The 21,363-nt window shown below is 39.8% G+C and overlaps 1 protein-coding gene and 1 non-coding gene across 3 annotated transcripts in view; one reads left to right on the top strand and one right to left on the bottom strand.

The window, feature by feature from the left end:
* TRAM1 (translocation associated membrane protein 1) overlaps window positions 1-18,820 on the bottom strand; it is a 33,536-nt gene extending 14,716 nt beyond the window's left edge. The window contains exons 1-6 of one of the 2 annotated variants that reach the window (XM_003902849.4): window positions 17,982-18,820; window positions 9,536-9,599; window positions 7,664-7,785; window positions 7,425-7,541; window positions 5,775-5,833; window positions 4,018-4,102 (exon numbers count right to left, since the gene is read on the bottom strand). In XM_003902849.4, coding sequence (XP_003902898.1) covers window positions 4,018-4,102; window positions 5,775-5,833; window positions 7,425-7,541; window positions 7,664-7,785; window positions 9,536-9,599; window positions 17,982-18,104 — 570 coding nt within the window. In that variant the 5' untranslated portion in view covers window positions 18,105-18,820. Of the gene's footprint in view, window positions 1-4,017; window positions 4,103-5,774; window positions 5,834-7,424; window positions 7,542-7,663; window positions 7,786-9,535; window positions 9,600-17,428; window positions 17,676-17,981 lie in introns of those variants that run through there. The other variant, XM_017962087.3, reaches the window with a different exon arrangement.
* Window positions 14,440-14,546, top strand: LOC116268774. Its single transcript, XR_004175939.1, has one exon. It is a non-coding gene; the product is annotated as a small nucleolar RNA U13 (small nucleolar RNA).
* Window positions 18,821-21,363: the final 2,543 nt, after the last annotated feature.

The raw sequence follows: 21,363 nt of genomic DNA on the forward strand, positions 1-21,363 counted from the left end.
CCATGTTACTCAGGCTGGAGTGCAGTGGCTATTCACAGGTGAATTTATGGTGCACTGTAGCCTCCAACTCCAGGGCTCAAGTGATCCAGCTATTTCAGCCTCCTGAGTAACTGGGACTACAGGCACCCACCACTGTGCCCAGGAGCCTTACCTTTCTGATAGCCAACCGAGTCAGTAATAATAGAGGGTAAAATGCCATCACTAGGTTCCATCTTCACAACCATCAAATGCCTATGCAAAAGTTTTAAAAATAGTATCTATTGCTTTCAAAAAGATAGGATTATCAAGAAACCTTTTTCTAAGTAATGGTCCATTCAGCTTTGCACCAACTGACCAGTGTCTCTAAAACAGTGTTTGTACACTCAAAGCCTACCACAGAAAAAGTAAAAATGAGTAAGAGAATGGGTAGTTAAATACTTGTGTCACTTACTAGCCGAGGGACCTTAGGCAAGCTAATTAATCTCTCTGTATAATGGGGATAACAACAACAATAATACCAAAAAAAAAAAAAAAAAAAAAAAGAGATGAGTAGAATACCTCAAGGGGTGGTAGGAATTGTGGCTAACTTAACACACACCCTAGATAAAGGTATTCCCAAATGATTACAAAAAATACATGGAAGTAGGGGTAGTGTACCGTGAGTTTTATTTTATTTTTTAGAGACGAGTCTCATTACATTGCCCAGGCCGGTCTCAAACTCCTGGAATCAAGCCATCCCCTTGCCTCAGCCTCCCCAGTAGCCAGGACTACAGGTGTGTGCCACCATGTCTGGCTTACCATGATTTTTAAAATGAGAAATTTTATCTAGAAAATGGCTACTTTTTAGCATCCCTGTGGTAGGCCAGCCTCCTGCAATGTCCTCTATTTCCTCTGGGGTTACAGCCCTGATGGCACAGTGTTCACATGTCTGAGGCCAACAACAAAGCCTTGCCTAGCACCAGCAGCATGGTCTCTGGATGTACACATTTACACGGGTTCTGGGGAAAGGGAGAGAACAGAGAAGGCTGGGAGAAATCATAGCAAATTCTAAAATCGTAAATAACTTCAAGTGCCATTTTCAGCTGTTATTCCAATATCTTTTTATTAAAAAATATAATATACTTAAAAAAATCTATTTTTAAAAAAAACACATTTCTTGACTACACTATACTGAAAAATAAACAAAGCTGAATATCACATATATGCCCCAAATATAAGGCAAAGATTTACCCCCAAACCTCAGATGGTACACCTTGTAATTAAATCTTTACAAAGCTCTTGCATTATAGAGCTCTGTATTAATTATCTTGAACAAATGTTTGTGTAAGACACATACAGCTGAAAACTTCAATCAATGTCATTTTTAAAGGTTTATAAGGTCTAATAAAGGAACCAGTGAGACAGAAGATGATGTTATGATGTGGAAAAAATGTCATCAGATTAAAAAAAGTGGTTCTAGTGATGATGAATGACAGATACTAACATCAAAGTTGCATATGAAAAGTGTAATGTAACTTTCATGAAGTAGGAAGGGGGAAAATACTATTTCTAATACTTTACACGATATGCAATTATATGTACAAATAATTATACGTATGTATAATTAAACTAAAATTGAATATTAGAAACATTTGGCTATTTCATGACTTCCCTAAAAGCTCATATATTCAAGATGTCTAAGAAATATTTTGAATCTTCTCATCGGCAAAAGGGATAACTGTTTATATACACAGTATACATAATTTAAGTTTCTCCTTGAAAGAAACTAAGTTTTTTGTGACTAACACACCTCTTGAACTGCTACTAACAGCGTTCCTTTCTTTCCTATTTGTCTGTACGATTGGTTCAAAACAATCACTGTACTAGTTTCTTCCAGTAAAGAGTTCCAAAAATAATTTTCATAGAGTAAATTTTAAGAAACTGTTTAACACATATGCAGCTGCTACTTTCAAATTATGTTAATTACTCGAAACAGTTACTTTCAACTGTCATATGCAGGTGTTAAAAATAGTTTCAGTTAAGTTCTAAGTTATGCAAATTATTCCATAAAAATTAGATTGCATTTCTGGAGAAGTGCCATCTGGCAGGAACTGATAAGAAAAGAGTTTCAGGAACTAAAATGAACAATTACTTTGAAATGTCCCTCCTTACTTACCATAGTCAGTGAACAAGATATAGACATGGATTAATAATGAAATCCAGAGGTATCTGTTCCTAAGTATACAAATACCTGAAGAAGGCTTTACATATCTGAGCCATGCTACTAAGACATCAAGAAACTATGATACTCTCAGTAGCGCTGTCCAACGGAACTTTCTGCAATCATGGAAATGTTCCGTATCTCCTCTGTTCAAAATGGTACATACTAGCCACAGTAGCTAATAAGCACTTGAAATGTGGCCAGTGGGGACAAAAAGGTCAGTTTCACTTTTCTTTTTTTAAGTTCACGTAGATGTGACTAGTAGTTACCATTCTGGACAGTACAGCTCCACAATACCTACGATTCACATTAGGAGCTTACTAAACATGGAAGGGCTACTGGAATCTGGGTCTAACAATTTTATCTGAAGACAGTTCTAAGTGAAGCATTTAAAAACAGAAGATCTTCATCCTATTCCTTATGATCAATATAGCTGGAGAAACAATCTACTTTATAAAAGAAATCAGCATAAAAAGAACTTAAGTGCCATAGCATATGGCCTCTAATTTGGTGCTGTGTTCTAATCCTAGCAGACAACACGAATGACGAATGACGACAGATACACAGAACACAGACAAGAAACAGTAGCAAATCAAGTGCCTAGTCCATGAATTAACTATTTGTAGCACACATAAAAATAGTGTTTTATGGCTTTTGAGTAGGCAAAGATAAACTAGTCACCAGACTGGCTGTCACACTTTTACTCCAGAAGATTTGTCAAAGGGGATTTAAAAAAACAAAAAAACATTTTAAATGCGGGAAAATGTAAACATATATACAACAGACAGAAAAGATTCTGACACACCCATAACTCAATCATTATTAATAAACGACCAAACTTGTTTCATCTGTATCCCTCTTTACTTTCCTTCACCTGGTATTATTTTGAAGTAAAATCCCACAAAGGATTTCATATATGAGAATTAAAAAAAAAAAAAACCAAAAAAAATCTCCCAGAAAAAAGGGAAATGAAAGTACTTGATTAATTTATCCGAGGGAAGAGGTATTCCAGGAAAAAGAAGTGATGTGCTGGGACTACAAAACTAGAGACTATCAGTGAGCACGAAGCATAAGGAGCGAGCAGAGGAAGAAGTCCCCGGAAGACAGTGGCGATGGGAGAAACTCTCAGGGCACAGTTGAGCAGCATTACTCTAGTTTAAAATAATAGGGAGCCAATACTGGCTTCAGAGGAGACAGGGTAAAGAAAATGACTTTTGTGATAGCATGGAAACCTGACTTCAGAAGCACTGAGGGTAAAACTAGGAAGGAGGATTTTGCAGTGCTCCAGCAGTTTACGTATTTGTTCAAATAAAACAAACAAATATCCTTCCCACATGCTAAAAAGGGAATGCTCTACCCATTTCAGGAGAAGCTTTGCTGGTGAATATTTAAATATATTTTACTTTTTTTTCCAATACTGAATTTTGCTTTAGGACTTACACACAGAACTGTTAGTTGTAATGTGTCTAATCCTTTTTAGCTCACTTGTGAAATAATTTGCTAAGAATATCAGTAAGATAAAACAAATATTACATTAAAAAATTTGTTTAAATTTTAATTTACATTACCACTAATATAATTTTAAGACAAGACATTAACATATCAAATGTAAAAAAATCTAAGCTAAAGTACTGACTGAAGGTGTTTTTTTTTTTTTCCAAAAAATGCTTAAGGATTTTAGGCTTTGTAGAAAGGGGGTTGGTGGCAGAATGATGGGGTAAGAGTTTAGGTAAGAAGAATGGAGGAAGGGCAAACATGTAAGGAAATACTTAATTTTAGAAAAATTTTTCCAAAAAAAAAGACAAGACATTTTTTAACACTACAAAATCCCAGCTTACTTTTTTGGTTTTCTGGAAGTAGAGTTCAGGAAAAGCATGAAGCCAGTAAGCCAGCTGTGATATGTAGAAAAACTTCATTTGAAACCTGTACAACACAAGAAAATGAAGAGAATCTTTTAAAGCATAATTTTTTTAAAAAAACAGTAAACAAATACTGGAAATCAGGATATACTAAGTAACTATCTTTGTGTTATCATTCCATACAGTATCTGTGCACCTTTAAACAACTCTTCAACAACTGCTTTCCCCATTTCCCTGTGACAGTCCCACCATTGGACAAGATCCCTGGATTAAACAGCAGGCAAAGATACTATCTGCAGAAAGCTATTGACATGTAAGCCAGCAGAGAGGAGTCAGAGCCCCTATTAGTTCATTAATACTGACTAGTATGTCATGTTAGCTACTGAAAACATAACCCACACGTCTACACAGTTTCATCAAGACAAGAAGGGGAAAAAGACTGACACAAAAGCAAAGGCTCATAGGTTAATAATCACCTGAAACTGAAATAATCCCAATTTCAAATACCCTCTTTTTTTTTTTCTTAGGCAAATGTGGTAACTGTACCTGGTTGGAACATGGAAAAAGCCTCAAATAAATGGAGGCAGAGCTAGGATTAAAGAGAGTCAGAATAAGGCATACCAGGGCTCTCCAGGAGCTATATCATAATCAGTCTAGAACTAGTACTCTTCTCTTGACATTATATTCCTCTAGCCCTTCTGCTTCCTCTTTATTCTCCCCTCTCCCTCTCCTCCAGAAGTCTAAAATAGAAAACACAAAGCCAATCTAATTTCTCGGCAGTGGGGGTGGAGGGAATACGGTCCCACATAAATACAATATTTACAAAGTTTGTTGAACTAATAAAACTTTAGAAATCAGAGTATGATTCAGGAGAGTGGGTATTACTTCTGGACTTAAAATATCCACAGTCACGTTATTCTCTTTTTTCCTTCATATCTTCTCCCTTCTCCAATTCTCACATCACAATGTATTTACTAAATACTGTCTAGGTGACAAGCACCTGCACCCTATCCAGCACAATGAAGGATATAAAATAATTTTTACTGCTACCAAGGCACATATAGTCTCAGTGGCTATGGGCACAATGCAAGACGTACAAAAATGAGACAATTATAGAAAAATCAAAACAATATATGGACACTACATAAAACATCTACCAAAATGACAAATTTGGGGATACTAAAGACCAATACAGGCTAAAGTAGCAAGGAAAATTAATATAGAATAGTTGTACTAGAGCTGGGCTCCAAAAATGAATTATTCAGACGTCTTTGTAACCACTGAGCACTTTAACCTAGCAGCACTGTACAAACTAGAGAAATAAACAAAGAAACAATCCCTAACCTCAAGAAGTTTATAATAGAAGAGAGTAAGAAGGGAAGATGTCAAAAGAGACAGAGGGTGTGGAAAAACAAAAGGAGCAAAAGTATAGAGAAGATGGAGTCATAAAAAGGAGAAAGGATAAGTGAAAAGAAAGGAAAAGAAGCGAGTACCAAATTAAGATTATGTTAAGATCAGTTGTCTCAAGCTTACAAAGAAGTTGAAAAGATTAGAATAGAAACATTAAAAAAAGGTACACAGCGTTTTTTTTTCTTATGGCAGTGGGACTGTCAAAGACATATTTTCATCTATTTTATGCATTTGCCTAAGGTCCTAACGAGAATAACAATGAATTCTGATTAATAGCGACATGACCATGGTTCTTAACAAAGAAAGGGCTGCTAAAAATGACTTACGTCATCAGGTTATGGGGATAAGCCCTCCATAAGATAGTTGGGTCTGAGATGTAGTTTTCCTAAGAAAGAAGATACAAAAATTAACCTGTGAGCATAATGCAAACTTCTTGGAAAATAAGACATTACTTTCATTTCTCAAACATTTACAGTTCCCCACAGTAGGTTGCAAAGAGTCCACTGACGTCAAACTCCTTAGTTGTTTTAGTTATTTTCAATCCAATTTGAGTTGGTTACTTGAGCAAAGTGAAAATCAATGATATAAATGAGATATGGAATCAAGTAAGAAACAATTCCTGGCCCTAAAAAATCTTTCAATCCCGTAGAATAAAAATACACGTAGACAAACATAAAACCACCAATAAGAGGCACAATAGCGACCAGGAGAGAAGAATTTTGTCTTGGGTAATCCGAAGATTTCAGGAAAAGTTTGTAGCATCTGACAGGAGACAAAGGATCAGGGCACTACCGAGTTTTATGGAATTACATCAATAAAATACTGCCTCAATTTTTTTCTTAGATAATCAGATCTATTCAGTGAGAATTACTGTATACATAAAAAAAAAAGATTAAAAAATAAAATCTAAAGTGATTTTTGTAAGAGTATTTTCCCACAGAAGTATAACTTTTATATTTTTTTAAAAAAAATTTATAATAGTTTTCAAACTAAAATTTACATATTACCTATAAAGTATTATTAAAGCAGTAGAGTAAAATCGAATGAGCAATGTAATAAAAAGCTGAATTTTAATCTACCTCCAACATGAAGTGCTTTACCCTGGAAAACTCCTGTTATTCATCTCTAATACAGTGATTAAAAAGAATTATGTGTCTGACAAACTCAAAAGTATGTAAAGTATGGAACACCATATAAATTTAAGGGATTATTATCACTAACATTAAAGCAAATACTGCCTTTTTCTCATTAGTAATAGTGACATAACTAAAGGTTTTGATTGCCATAACTGAAAAGTTATAGAACATTTAAGAAGCTTGGAAAACACTGGGGCTGTTTCTAAAGGAGGAAATGACTGTGAACATTACAACTCATGTAACCTAGTAGGAGTATCACTCACATCTTAATGCTTTTTGCTGATACAGAGGTATCTGTAAATCACAACAAGTTATAAAAGTAAGGCTGGGCATGGTGGCTCAAGTCTGTAATCCCAGCACTTTGGGAGGCGGAGGCGGGTGGATCACTAGGTCAGTTTGAGACCATCCTGGCTAACATGGTGAAACCCTGTCTCTACTAAAAATACAAAAATTAGCTGGGCGTGGTGGTGTGTATCTGTAGTCCCAGCTACTTGGGAAGCTGAGGCAAGAGAATCGCTTGAACCCGGGAGGCAGAGGTTGCAGGGAGCCGAGATTGTGTCACTGCACTCCAGCCTGGCGACAGAGCAAGACTCTGTCTCAAAAAAAAAAAAAAAAAAAAAGATATAAAAGTAACATTCAGAGTGACTAAAAATGAATAAGCCTTTCTGAAACAGTAAACATAGATTTTTTTTCTGTATAAAAAATACCTAAAAGAGATTTATCACTGAAACTCTTAACTTATGCTAGTTCATTAGCAGAGTTCCTAATCTTAGATAAGGAAGGAGAACAACAGCCTAAGACGACATACTTAAAAGAGATGAGAATGAATGACATACTTACAGAGATTAGAATGAATGTGCCCCAAACACAGGCAAAAAGGTAGAATGCACTAAGCTGACCAGATTCATTAAACTTGCTGTGTTTCGTTTTGGAGAAGTGCATTCGCCTGTTAATTTTCTAAAAATAAAAACAGCCATTAGTAATTAAGAATAAATTTTAAATTATATTTAATATATGACTATCAGATTATGGAGAGCTAGTACTTTATAAGGTATAGATTTCCAAGACTGCATACTTACATCCAACATATACTCTTGAATAACAGCATGAATAATTATTGCCACTAGCATGTAGAAGAAAACTGTAGCCAAATCTTTGATACCATAGTAATAAAGGGACGCTGATTCAGTAGCTTGTTCTTCTGAAGACCAAAAAGGACACAAATACACAAAAATATATATAAGGTTATAAAAACAGCATTAAGTACAAGTTATAGAAACAAAGAAGAATAACCTAATAAAAAAGTTCTATATAAACATCATAAATAACGTGGTCTTGGACATCTTGAGTCTTAGAGGGGCAATGAAAATCAAGACTATCTAGAAATCTAAAGCTTTAGAAATTACTTACAAAGATTTGACACGTTAGTCACAGCCACCAAAGACCAAAAAAGAGGGAAGAGGACGCCACACTCAATAAACTGATACTATCACAGGGGTATAAATTAGGTTGATAAAGTTATACTTAGCCTATTGACCTATTTTTTGCAAAGGGCTTTTGAAACTTTCTACTTCTACTTTCAAACTACACACTAAATTATGATTCTGATGGAAAAGCTGATTTGACCTGTATTTGATTTAGTTTTGATCTATAAGCAGCAGAGATAAAGGCAACTACTAAAGTTGCTTTTAATCCTTACAATTGCTATAATTTTTCAAAAACAAATCTTTATCAAATACTTGTGAATTGATGACACTTATTCTCAAACTTTACGTTTATGGGGAACATATATGTAAAAGAGCTTTATTCTTCTCTCGCAAATTCAAATTTCAAAACAGTATTGTAGTTTTGAGTAACCTGATAACTAAATCACTAAATTAAATATTTTCAAAACTATACATAACTGAACAAAAACCCAACTCAGGGGCTAGGTGCAGTGGCTCAACCGTGTAATCCCAACACTTAGGGAGGCAAGGATTGCTGGAGGCCCAAATTCAAGACTGACCTAGGTAGTACAGTGAGACTCCATCTCTACAGTAAATTGAAAAGTTAGCTGGGTATGGTGGTGTGCCCTTGTATTCCCAGCTCCTGGGGAGGCTGACTCAGGAGGATCATTTCAGCCCAGAAGCCGGAGGCTGCAGTGAGCTATGATCACGCCACAGCACTCCTGCTTAGGCAAATTTGGCAAGCCCCTATCGTCTCTTAAAAATACACACATAAACCACCACCACAACAAAAAACCCCCAACTAAATGGGGTATATTACATTATCTTACATTTTAAACAAAAAACTGTGCAGGTTTACTGCCTAAACCAAAGAATACCCCATCCCTCGCCCATGCTAGTTAATTATATCACTGTATTAAATTACAATCAACTTCTAAGAAACACCTAATTTTTACATAGATTAAGAAATAACATTTTAGAAATAAAACCTAATAGTTTGGATGCTGTTACCAGATAATTCCTAGAGTTTACGAACACATTTTCTGGAATCAAAATAATTGTTAAAAGTAGAGCACAAGAAAAAGTGAAAATAATCTTAGAAGGATTGCTATTACAGGTCCAAAATGTAACTTGCAGAAAAACTAAATCTGCCATTGTGCTTTTAGAAGCCTTGAATGAACAATGACATTTAAACAAATTTTAAAAATATCTTTTCTTATAATTTTCTTAGGAAAAAATCAGAAGGCAGAGAAAGCAAAACAAAATTCTTTTATGGAATTTCAAGTCCATTCACAAACATATATAGTAAACAGAAAACATATATAGGGTAAAGTTAATCAAAAACATCAGATCTTGTATTACAAAATGATCAAAATAACATTCAGTCACATCATGGATGAGATCTCTGACGATTACTTAATGCAGGACCTAGTATTCATGAAAATTTCCAAGTTTGTTCAACTGAATTTCTATTTACGTAGAAAATTCTTAGTGTAAATTACCTACCTGTTGCGGGGAGGGTGACATTGTACTGAAGAGTAACAAAAATGATAGAAGCTTTTGCTGTTATCTAGAAAGAAGGAAAAAAATATCAAGTCAATTTGTGACCCTCTCCCAAATAACAGATCAGGGGCAAAAACTTTACAAAATCTGTCCCTAAATCGAAGCACCAACGGCCCTCTAGTTCCTGTGGAACCCTGACAGACACAATGGAAATTACTGATTACCAAGGAGTTAATGTAATTCACCAGAATACTCTTCTGTGGTTTAGGTAAGATTGTGTAACTCATCCTTAACTTTAAGATTTCAAAAGACATTTTCTGCAGTTCCAGAAAACAGTTATTTGACAAATAATGATTCTCTACTCTAGCCCTATACAATGAATAAAAAGTTCCTATTAAGACAAATTTTAAGTATAAATTAATAAAATAAAAGGATGCACAGTTAGCATGAGAAAAGCAGATCAAATATAGTGTCTGTGGTGTGGGTGTGTTAGTATCCCACACACCTAGCATAGTTAAGTGGTCAGTAACTGTTTAACTGACCTGACTACTGGTAAAAGTAAATTGGTCAGAACAGAAAAATGGAATGCTTACCCAATCTTTACAGGCACCAGGCAAAGTGCTAGACAAAAAAGGAGGAGATGAAGATGGATAAAATAATCCCTAATGACAAGGAGCTCCATTGTGTGAAGAGTATAGGTAAACAAACTGTTATAATACTGTAGAATAAGCGCTAATAGCTTGCACTGTGGGTACTTGGGATAAACAATGAGCTTTGTTGGTTTTTTTTTCTGGGGTAGAATGAAATGAAGGAGTTATGCTTTGCTGGAAAATGGGCGTTCCCTAGGTTCACAAAGGGGGATGAAGAGGACAGTACAGATAGAAGAAACAGAGCATGGCAAGGTCAAGTAGCAGTGAACACAAGGCCAGGCATAGGATGCACATCAGGAAGTGTTAGAAAAGACTAGAAATGTTATTGAGTGCTAGAAAGGACCCTGTTTTTTGAGTTAAGTAGTTTAGATTTCATTTTTGCACAACTGGAGAATTTTGAGGATGGGAAAGTTCATTTATGCCTTTTAGAAGGATTGCTGTCTGTGACCTGCTAAGTGGTCTCCCAGGCCCCTTCAGATCCATTCTCCACACTGCAACTAGAATGATTTTCTGATCACGTTATCACATCCCCCTTCCTACCTGTTAAAAATCCTTCACTAGATTTCCATCTTTCTAGGAGAATGCGACCACAGGACTCCATGGTCTGACTCCTCCCTCTGCCTCTTGCAGCCTCAATCTCAGACCACTTCCTCCTGCTCCCTTGCCTCCTGCAGCACCTTCTACCACAGGGTCTCTGCACATGCTGTTCTATCTAAAATACGGTTGGAAAATCTTTCCCATCAGATCTCAGCTGCATCACACCTTTTCAAGGAAGTCTCCCTGCCTTCCTAGAGTAGGTCATTTCCTTCGTTAGATTATCTCAGAGAACTGTGTTCCTTTCCTTCAAAACCATACTCTGGCTTGATTATATTAATAATTTCTGTCTCGCCCATTAGAATGTAAGCTCCAATAGAACTGGGACCATGCCTGTTTCCACTCATCACTAGATTTTCAGAGCCCAGCAAGGGGCCTGGTACATATTAGGTAATTAATCAATATCACTGAATAAATATCAGTTAAAGTACAAACCGGAGTGAGCATGCACCCAAGAATGAAACTTCTGCAAGAGACCACATGAAAGATAATGAGGCCTGAACTAAGACAGTGACTGTGGGATAGAGAGGCACTCAGAAGACAAAATAAGGTTTGGTAAGCTAGAAGAAAGAGTACAAGGTTATTTATTGATACCTACAGCTGAGATTTCTGCGAGATGTGCAGTAAGGCAGCTAAAACCTAAGTCTAGAATTCAGTAGGGAGAATCTAGCTTAAATAAAGATTTGGGAGTCTCTTTTTACAGATAATAGCTGAAGCTGGCCGGGCGCGGTGGCTCAAGCCTGTAATCCCAGCACTTTCGGAGGCCGAGGCGGGTGGATCACGAGGTCAGGAGATCGAGACCATCCTGGCTAACATGGTGAAACCCCGTCTCTACTAAAAATACAAAAAACTAGCCAGGCGTGGTGGCGGGCGCCTGTAGTCCCAGCTACTTGGAGGCTGAGGCAGGAGAATGGCGTGAACCTGGGAGGCGGAGCTTGCAGTGAGCCGAGATCGCGCCACTGCACTCCAGCCTGGGTGACACAGCACGAGACTCCGTCTCAAAAAAAAAAAAAAAAAAAAAATAGCTGAAGCTGTGAAAATACATAAATCATATATGGGGACTGCACAGTATTTGTAGAGAAGTAGGACAACATCAGACCTATGGAGAGAACAGGGAAAAAAGCAAAATCTTCAAGTCCCTGAAACTAAGAAAAAATGGTCAGAGAGACAGAAAAAGAAATAAAGAGAGCTTGGAGTCCCAAAAGCCAAAGGGGAAACATTTCTAAAAGGTGGGGTTAATAAAGTCAAAGTTTCAAAACAGACGTGGGAGGAAAGAGAACAACAGACCGGACAATTAAAGAAGTCATCAGTGGTCACGGCTTGAGTGATTCCAACTAAGTGGTGAGAGCAGGAGCTGCATCACAGTAGATTGAAGAACACAGAGGCACAAAGTGGTATCCAGTAGATGCCAGGTCAAAATTTATGTTGTTTTTAGGTTAGGAGAGATTGAGCTTGTGGGGGGGCAACAGTGAAGGTACCAGGGAAAAGGGAGAAGTTAAACACACAGGATAGAAAGAGAACAATGGATGGAGGCATATGGTAGGGAACAGAATTGTAAGGACTGAGTATTACACTCTTGAACAACTTTTCCTCTTAGATGGGAAGAAGGCAGTAATGGATGGGACAGAAAAGTTCAAAAGACAAGAAAATAAGGAAAACCGCACTTGATAAACTTTTATTTTCCCTGTATGGGAAAAAAGCAATGCCACATATTAAGCATAATGGGGATGTGAATGATGACTATTTAAATAGTTCCCATAGGGAAAGGAGATGGCCAGGGAAAGTAAAAAGATCCCGGATGCGAACGTCTGAGGTTAGAAACCTTTGATTTGCAGTATTATCTACCAGTATAAGTATGACTTTCTCTGGGAACTGAGAGGCATAGAAAAGGCCAATAGTAGAGTAAAGACTGCAGGAAGAAAGGCAAAACAATGACGGGGCTAACCTACTGGAGAAAGGGAAAGGGGGCTACGGTACCACAACAGCTTGGACTAGGTAGAGAACCCACTTATGACTAGAACCAGGGAGGTGAACAAAACGTAGGTTGTAGCTAAACTCTGCTATCCTGGAATTCAGGAAGTGGAAGAAGTCAGGCTTGCATGACAAAGTGCAGGATACGGCCAGTAAAGTGAGTTGCTCAACTGGGTTAGATATGAAGGTCTCTTGAGTTGAAAAGGCTACTGAGGCTACTCTATTAAAATTTGGGTCATTAACAAGGACTCATTAGAGCAGAATGATGACATGAGTCTCCAGGGCAACACTACTTTCTTGTGATTATTTTTAGTAAAGTTGAGTGGTCACTACATTTCATTTAGTTTTGCTATCTTTGTTTAGACTATATATACACACACATAGTCTAAACAATATATATATACACACATTATATATATATAAAACTATATATACACACACACACTCTATCTCTTTTACACACAAATACTCCACATACCTGTTTCCAGTTTGTAATATGAAGTTACCACTGTCACACCTAAGAACACTTTGTTAAAGAGTCCCTTACAGGCCGGGTGCGGTGGCTCACGCCTGTAATCCTGGCACTTTGGGAGGCTGAGGTGCATGGATCACCTGAGGTCAGGAGTTCAAGACCAGCCTGACCAACATGGTGAAACCTCGTCTCTACTAAAAATACAAATACAAAAATTAGCTAAAATACAAAAATTAGCTGGGTGTCGTGGCGGGTGCCTGTAATCCCTGCCACTCGGGAGGCTGAGGCAGGAGAATTGCTTGAACCCAGGAGGCGGAGGGTGCAGCAAGCCGAGATCACGCCATTGCACTCCAGCCTGGGTGACAGAGCGAGGCTCCGTCTCAAAAAGAGTCCTTTACAAACAACAAATGAGATTCTTCAAAGATAAATTTAGCATCAAATTCTAAAAGCAGCAAAAATTAGATTATCCTTTTAGCCAGGCTTCCAAATAAAATTAAAATTTGGCCTCCAGCTGGTTTAGTATGTGACTTTAAGTAGAAGAAGAGGAAAAATGTAAACTACACACTCCAAAAAGTTTCAAGTTTAAGCCAGCAGTCATGCTCCCAGCCATTTCCAGGCCTCCTAAGCCTCACACCCTGCTAGCATTGCTTCAGTTAAACTCACACCACAATTAATTAGTAGTAAGATAAGTTAGTTTAGAATATAAATAGGCTACAGAGATATATAATGCACTCAAAAGTAAAAATATCTGAGTTTATGACAGTTTTGAACATTTACAGTACTGCTCTCCAGTTACAAAAATGGAAAAATGAAAAAAGAAATGAGACTTATTCAGATGCATTTTAAATAGGTTACCAGAAACTGAAATGAATTACCTAATTCTATGCTGTACACAATGTCATGAATACAATAACATTTCTTTAATTAAGTGTCACTAGTTGGGGTTTGGTATCTTTACTTGTTATATAGAGATGTTAACTATTTTGCTCTTGTTTTAGAGGAAGATGTGACTACTACATGGAGTGGATCCCTGAAAAGTAAAGACAATTCTGAATATCAAATTCCACTTTCAGTGGGGCTCAGTGGCACGTGCCTGACTCTCAGCCATTCAGGTGGCTGAGAGGGGAGGATCACTTGAGCCCAGGAGGTCAAGTTCCAGCCAAGGCAACACAGCGAGACCCTGTCTCAAAAAAAAAAAAAAAAAAAAAAAAAAGAGAGAGACCCTTTTGTAGTTCACAAATGTGACAATTGGGGTTTCACACTTATATGTGAGATGTGTCTCTCCCTCAAACTTTGTTATGACCTGAAAACCTTACCTGTCATGAAAAGAAAGAAAAAAAGGAAAGAAAAAGAAAAAAATCCCCCAAACCTCGAAAACTGTTTCAAGATGGCTGAAACTGTAAACATCCCCAAAATCTGTATGGCATAAAGAACTTGCAGATTTTGAATATCTTTCCTTTTGAATATATTTCCTTTATACACTCCTTAAAAGAAATACGTCTCTTGTGAACCCCTAATTTTTCACCCCTCCTCCACATCCTCACTTTCAGAAAGCTTCCCAAGCATCCCTAACATTTTTTGACCATTCAATTTTTCCTAACTCAAATATGAAGCCATTCATTGTATACTATGATTTGAATTATGTGGACAGATACTGACTGTAATAAAACTATGATTCTAAAATTTACACGCAATTTTTGATTAATGTGAAGTTCCCTGGAAATTAAACTCTTACATTACCACCAAACAGACTACTTTGTTAGCCTTTTCAGTATGTATAATCTCTTTAGATGCTAACTAAAGAGATTCTAGGCCCTTCTCTCACATAAAAATGTTTTCTACTTCCCAATTTTAGTGAGTTTTTAAAGAATAATAATAGCTACCACTTATTGCATGCCTCTTGCAAGCCAAGCATTGAACTAGGCTTAATACATATTGGTTAATTTAATTATCAGACTAACCCAATAAGCCCCATTTTGCAGATGAGGAAACTTCAGTTCTGAGCTGCCTTAGGTCACCCAGTTAGCAAGCTGCAGAGCCCTAACTTGAACATGAATCCCTTCAGCTCCAGAATCCATGCTTTTACAGTGTATCTGCATTGCTTCTTCATTTTGGCTAGTAATACAGTATTTCTTTCTTTGTTAATTTCTTTGTCGATTTCACCATAAATCCTCTGACATTTCCTTAATGTATCTGCACAACAGGCTTAACAGTTCTGCAAAAAAAAAATCAATTTCTCTATTATTCTAGCACAAGTACTGTAATTCTATAATTACGTTAATTTTGAGATTCAGCAGCAATTGTTTTAAAAGTCGAATAGCAAAACTAACCTAGTCTACACATTCCTATATATAGATAACATGCTTTGAAATCCTAACACCTTAACATATGGTAAGAAAAAGGAACAACTCGCAGAAACTTCACTTTTGTGTATCACTTTAACGCTCACTTTTGAATTGACTTAAAAAACCTCTAGTATTTTTGTCTATTTAGATTTTCAAATTTTACAAATTTATATAAAGGTGAAAATCCACTGTTAAAAAAAATCACTAACATGTGAGGCAAGGTATAGGTGGTGGACTTCCCTAGAAATATAGTAAGAGAATGTAAAATAGTTTATATAAAATCAAAGTTATACTATGTGTCAGAATTTCTGATTTATATTTCATTTCATTCAAAGCACTGCAAATGTACCTTGCAGGTCACGGTACCCCTAAAATATGTTTTTAAAGTCAGGAAATCTTAACATGTGGAGATGGTTTATGACAAGTTACATAAAATTGAATATACTACATATATTAAAGTATCACCTTAAGATCAAAGTAGAAAGTATATATAAGTATCAAATTCAGAAAGTGAATACAAATGTTTAGCGTTGGGTTTTTTTTGTTTTTTTTTGTTTTTTTTTGTGGAGACAGTGTCTTGCTCTGTCCTTCAGGCTGGAATGCAGTGGTGAAACCTTGGCTCACTACAGCCTCCACCTCCTGGGCTCAAGTAACTATCCCACCTCAGCCTCCCAGTTGCGACCACAGGTGCGTGCTATCACCCCTGGCTAATTTTTTAAAAATCATTTGTAGAGACAAGCTCTCCCTATGTTGCCTAGGCTGGTCTCGAACTCCTGTACTCCAGTGATTCTCCCACCTTGGCCTCCCAAAGTGTTGGGACTTACAGGCGTGAGCCAGCGCACCAGGCCTAGCACTGTATTTACCTTCACACCATATTATCTGAACCTTGCAAAAAACGGCTGTGAGGAGAACAGTACAGGTGATGTTATTTCCTTATAAAGAGCAGAAAAATTGAGACTCAGACTTGGGGCACCCAGGAAGTAGGTGGCACAGCCCAGACTTAAAGCTTGAGAATGTTAGTTCCCTTCTACCTACCCTTTAACTATACCTGCTACATCCTTAGCAGTGGTTTCAAACATGCACGACACCATCAGGAGTAAATGATATCTGTATCTAGATCCAGAAAAGCCCATTTGATGAGAGGCGAAAATAAGGTTAAAATATTATTTAATTTTAAAATTAAAAAAAAAAAGGCTCCATGAAAAAAAATGTATTCACCTTTTGGTCACTGGTGATGTCACTGCATTAGGTTTTCTCAAGGATTCTTAACGTCGCTCATATTTTTTTAAGCACTCCTATGTCCCAGGCACTATCCTAGACTCTGGAAATACAGACTCTTAAAAATACTCCAAAACCTCTACTCTCACTTGTTACATGCAGGAGAGAGGAGACAAAACAAGGCAGGAGCAAAATAATTTGTATATTTACTGAGACATAAGGGCTCCAGAGAAAAATTAAGGGGAAAAAGCAAAGGAATGAGCGCGTGTATTGAGGAGCGAGGGGAAAAACGTAGGCTGTTACTCGTTAACCTTGCAAAGTTTATCATCCACATTCAACAGCTGTTAAATAAGCCATCAAAATACTAGATACGTGGGAAGAGAATTTACACACTCCTGACATTCCTATCCTCTCCTACTTCAAGAAACAAAATTACTCGACTCCTTGGCACCGCTGTTCAGAACCTCGATTTATCCATCAGACCTTGTTTCTTTAAAGCATCAGGGCAAAAAGTTCGTTAACTGGTAATAATACCAGATGAAAAGACAGAAATTAAAACAATCCGGCGTGCCTCCACTGTGCCGGTGCCCGGCGGCCACCGCCCTTCAAGTCGAAAGCAGATGCCCGACTCCGGTTTCTCGCTCACCCCAATCTCGGAGCTACCGGGGGACCCCCCTGTCACTCGGGCCTGTGGCCTCCAGGCCGGCACTCCTCAGACCCTGGGGCCGGGCCTCCGCCTTCCTCGGCCCTCGCGGGACTGACGCTTCAGCGGCCGATGCTGGCAGTACCCCCAAGTCCGCCCACCCGCCCCGAGCCAGCTCGGCAGCGCAGGGGCCGCCCCCGCCCGCCGGCCCCTCGCCGGCTGCCACGTAACCCTTCGCGGGAACCAGGAACTGCGCCGCGCAGCCGGCGGGAGGGGGCGGCGGCGGGTCAGGAAGGGGGCGACGCGGCGGTCCCCACCCCCCTGCGGGCCGCGATGAGGCCCACCGGGACTTTGCATCCCCGGGCCGGCCGCTGGGGAGCTGCCGCCGGCGTGGGGCGGGGCAGGGCAGGCCTGCACCTCGGGGACTGGGGGGTTCGCACCTACCCCGGACCCGAGCACCCCGCGGTCCTGGGCGGAGAAGCCGGGGCTGGCAGCTGGAGCCCGGGCCCGGGCAGGGGGTGGCGGGGCAGGCGGTTGGGGCTAGGGGCGGGCTCACCTCAAACATGAGCCCCAGCAGGAAGACCATCGCCACACAGGAGACGATGTCCGCGTGATTCTGCAGGACGAATTCGTGGCTCAGCACCGGGGGGCTCTTGGTGCTCTTCTTGCGAATCGCCATGGTGGGGCCGCCGCCCGCGCCTGCAGGTGCTCCGCCCCGGCTCTGCTCTTCCCAGCTGCTCACCGACTCGCCGCCGCCGCCGCCTCCCCCTGGCTGCTCCTCACGGCCCCGCTGCAGCCGCTCGCTGGGGCTTCACTTCCCATCCCACAGCCAGTACGCAGCCGCCGGGCCGCCTGGGAGAAAAAAAAAAAAAAAAGAAAAAAAAAAACAAACAAAAAAACCAGCCAGCCCGCAGCGGCGGCGAGCATGCGCACCAGGGAGACGACGCTCGCTAGTGCCGCGGCCTCCTCCGCGAGGCCACAGCGCCACCTGGGGACCGGAGGCCGCTGGCTCGCGGCGGGGCGAGTTTGCTGGAACGTGAGCGGCGCGCCCCTGCTACGCACCGGGCCCGGGTGTGGGAGTCGTTTGAGGCGCGAGCTTCCTCCGCCTGCTCAGCAGCCTGAGACCGCGACCGGGTGCTCTCCCGCCCTCCTGGCCACCCAGGGATTGGGTGTCAGTGGCCTGTTGCACACTGCCACTTCTACAAGTGACTGCCACCGTCAGGATAATATAAAACTACAAGTAACTACCTGACTCCACAGGGGTACGGTGTATTCTCCAGTTTTAGCATCTGCCTTAAAAAATTAACCTTAGAGTTAAGCACTCCCGGGGACTTATTTCTACCCTTTGTAAGTTTGGACTAACTTAAAAAAAAAAGCTGACCCTATTCTGGTCTGCCTGTCCATCCCCACCCCCATCCCTGTCCCCGTCACCGTCCCCATCCCTACCCCCATCCCCCACTGGCCTCAGACTGAAGACGAAGGGATCAGTTTGGGTTTACTGGCTTCACGTATATTTAAATTAACAACATGTTTTAGTAATCAAAAAGTTGAAAAGGATCGTGGAAAAGGCACGTCCTCCTCTTATGTTTTGCCCAAACCAGGAGTCCTTTGTATTCTTTTTCCTGAAGAATTGCTCTCCTGTTTACCCATGAGCCAAATGTAGAAACCAAAGTCATGCTAGATTGAGCCCTTTCAGGGCCCTTCCGCATCCGGTCATCACCAACCCGGGGCAGACCTATCACCCCGCTTCTCCACTACCACAGTCCGAGGGGACTTGCCTCTTGCCTACAATATTACAACTCTGATGTAACCACTTAGTGGTTTAAGAATGTGGCTTGTTAAATCAGAATTCTGCCACTTATTACTTGTATGATCAAGGACAAGTTACTTAATCTCTATGGGACCCCATTTCCTCATTTTTAAAAACGTATTCATTTATGTACTTACTGAGGGTTGACTGTGCCCTGGGCACTGGGGATATAGAACTGAAATACAAATTAATTTATTCTTATAGGGGAGAGAATCTTTAAACAAGATTTCAAAAGTGAAACAGATGTTAAATTGAGTTGAGCATCCAGGAGAAAAATAAAGCAAGGGGACTAGGAAAGTGTGAGGCACTTACATTTGCCTGAAGACCTGCAGGAGGTGAGGGAGCAAGCCCTGTGGATATCATCTGTAAAGTGGGGATAACTATAGTGCTCATTTTAGCAATTAAATGAGATGATTAAAGGAAACTGCTTAGCTGGGAGTTAGGGCTTTATAAATTTAGTCAGTGATTATTATTTTCCTCCTTCTGGGCAATCACTAGTTTCATTTCCCTTCAGATCACCTTTCAACGTTTATGCTAGAATGATGCTTCTGACAGAAAGTTTTTCAGTTTTCAGAAAGTTTTTCCTTTTCCTTCATGGAAAACTAGCATGATGAAGTAGCCCTTTCTGATTTGGTCCTTGCCTACCCCGACAGACTGGAGCCCTGCATCTGCAGGCCATAATCTCTGTACCAGCATTATTGACTACACACACTATACAGTTGCCTCTCCGTATCTGTGGGTGCCGCATACACTGTGGATTCAACCAACCTGGAGTAAAAAATATTCAAGAAAAAAACTGTATTTGTACTGAACATCTACAGACTTCCACTCCATGATTATTCCCTAAACAATATAGTACAGCCAACTATTTATGTAGCAGTTATGTTGTGTTCGATATTATAAGTAATCTAGAAATGATTGGAGGTCTATGGGAGGATTTAGGATATTTCTCATCAGAATATTACATCATCTTACATGAGGCATCTGAGCATGGGTGGATTTTGGTATCTGCGTGGGTCCTGGAACCAATCCCCTGTGAAGACTGAGGGACGACTGTACATGCCATGGCATGCTCTCTTCCCATGCCCTCCCCTGCCTTTGCGTGTGCTGCTGTCTCTGGAATGTTTTCTCCTCTCCTCTCATAGACACAGCAGGCTCCTGCTGTTCCTTCATGTCTCATTTACATATAACCTCTTCAAAACCTTCACTGAATTCTGTGACCTAAGCAATTTATCTTTTATGATTCAATTGCATTTTTGAAATAGTTTTATTGCAGTACAATTTATGTCATATAGTTCAGCTATTTGAGATATTCAATTCTGTGGTTTTTAGTATATTTACAAAGTTGTGCAACAATCACCATAATATAACTTTAGAACATTCTTATAACCTCTAAAAGAAACCTTGGGCCGGGCGCGGTGGCTCAAGCCTGTAATCCCAGCACTTTGGGAGGCCGAGATGGGCGGATCACGAGGTCAGGAGATCGAGACCATCCTGGCTAACACGGTGAAACCCCGTCTCTACTAAGAAATACAAAAAATAGCCGGGCGAGGTGGCGGGCGCCTGTAGTCCCAGCTACTCAGGAGGCTGAGGCAGGAGAATGGCGTGAACCCGGGAGGCGGAGCTTGCACTGAGCTGAGATCCGGCCACTACACTCCAGCCTGGGCTACAGAGCGAGACTCCGTCTCAAAAAAAAAAAAAAAAAGAAACCTTGTACACATTACCAGTAACTCTCCATTTCCCCTCATAGTCTTGGCAGCCCTTGGCAACAACTGATCTATTTTCTACCTCTCTATATTTGCTTATTGTGGGCATTTCTTTTTGTTCTTTCTTTGTTTCTTTTCTTTCTTTTTTCGAGATGGGGTCTTGCTGTGTTGCCTAGGCTGGTGTACAGTGCTGTGATCATAGCTCACTGCAACCTTGGACTCCTGGCCTCAAGAAATTCTCCCACCTCCCGAAGTACTGGGATTACAGGTGTGAGCCACCACGGCCAGCTTGGACATTACATGTAAATGGAATCATGGTCTTTTGTGACTGACTTCTTTCACTGAAGATAATGTTTCCAAGGCTCATCCATGTTGTAACATGTATCAGTGCTTCATTCCTTTTTATGGCCAAATAATATTCC

Source organism: Papio anubis, chromosome 8 (assembly GCF_008728515.1).
Source record: "Papio anubis isolate 15944 chromosome 8, Panubis1.0, whole genome shotgun sequence".
NCBI classification, from domain to species: Eukaryota; Metazoa; Chordata; class Mammalia; order Primates; family Cercopithecidae; genus Papio; species Papio anubis.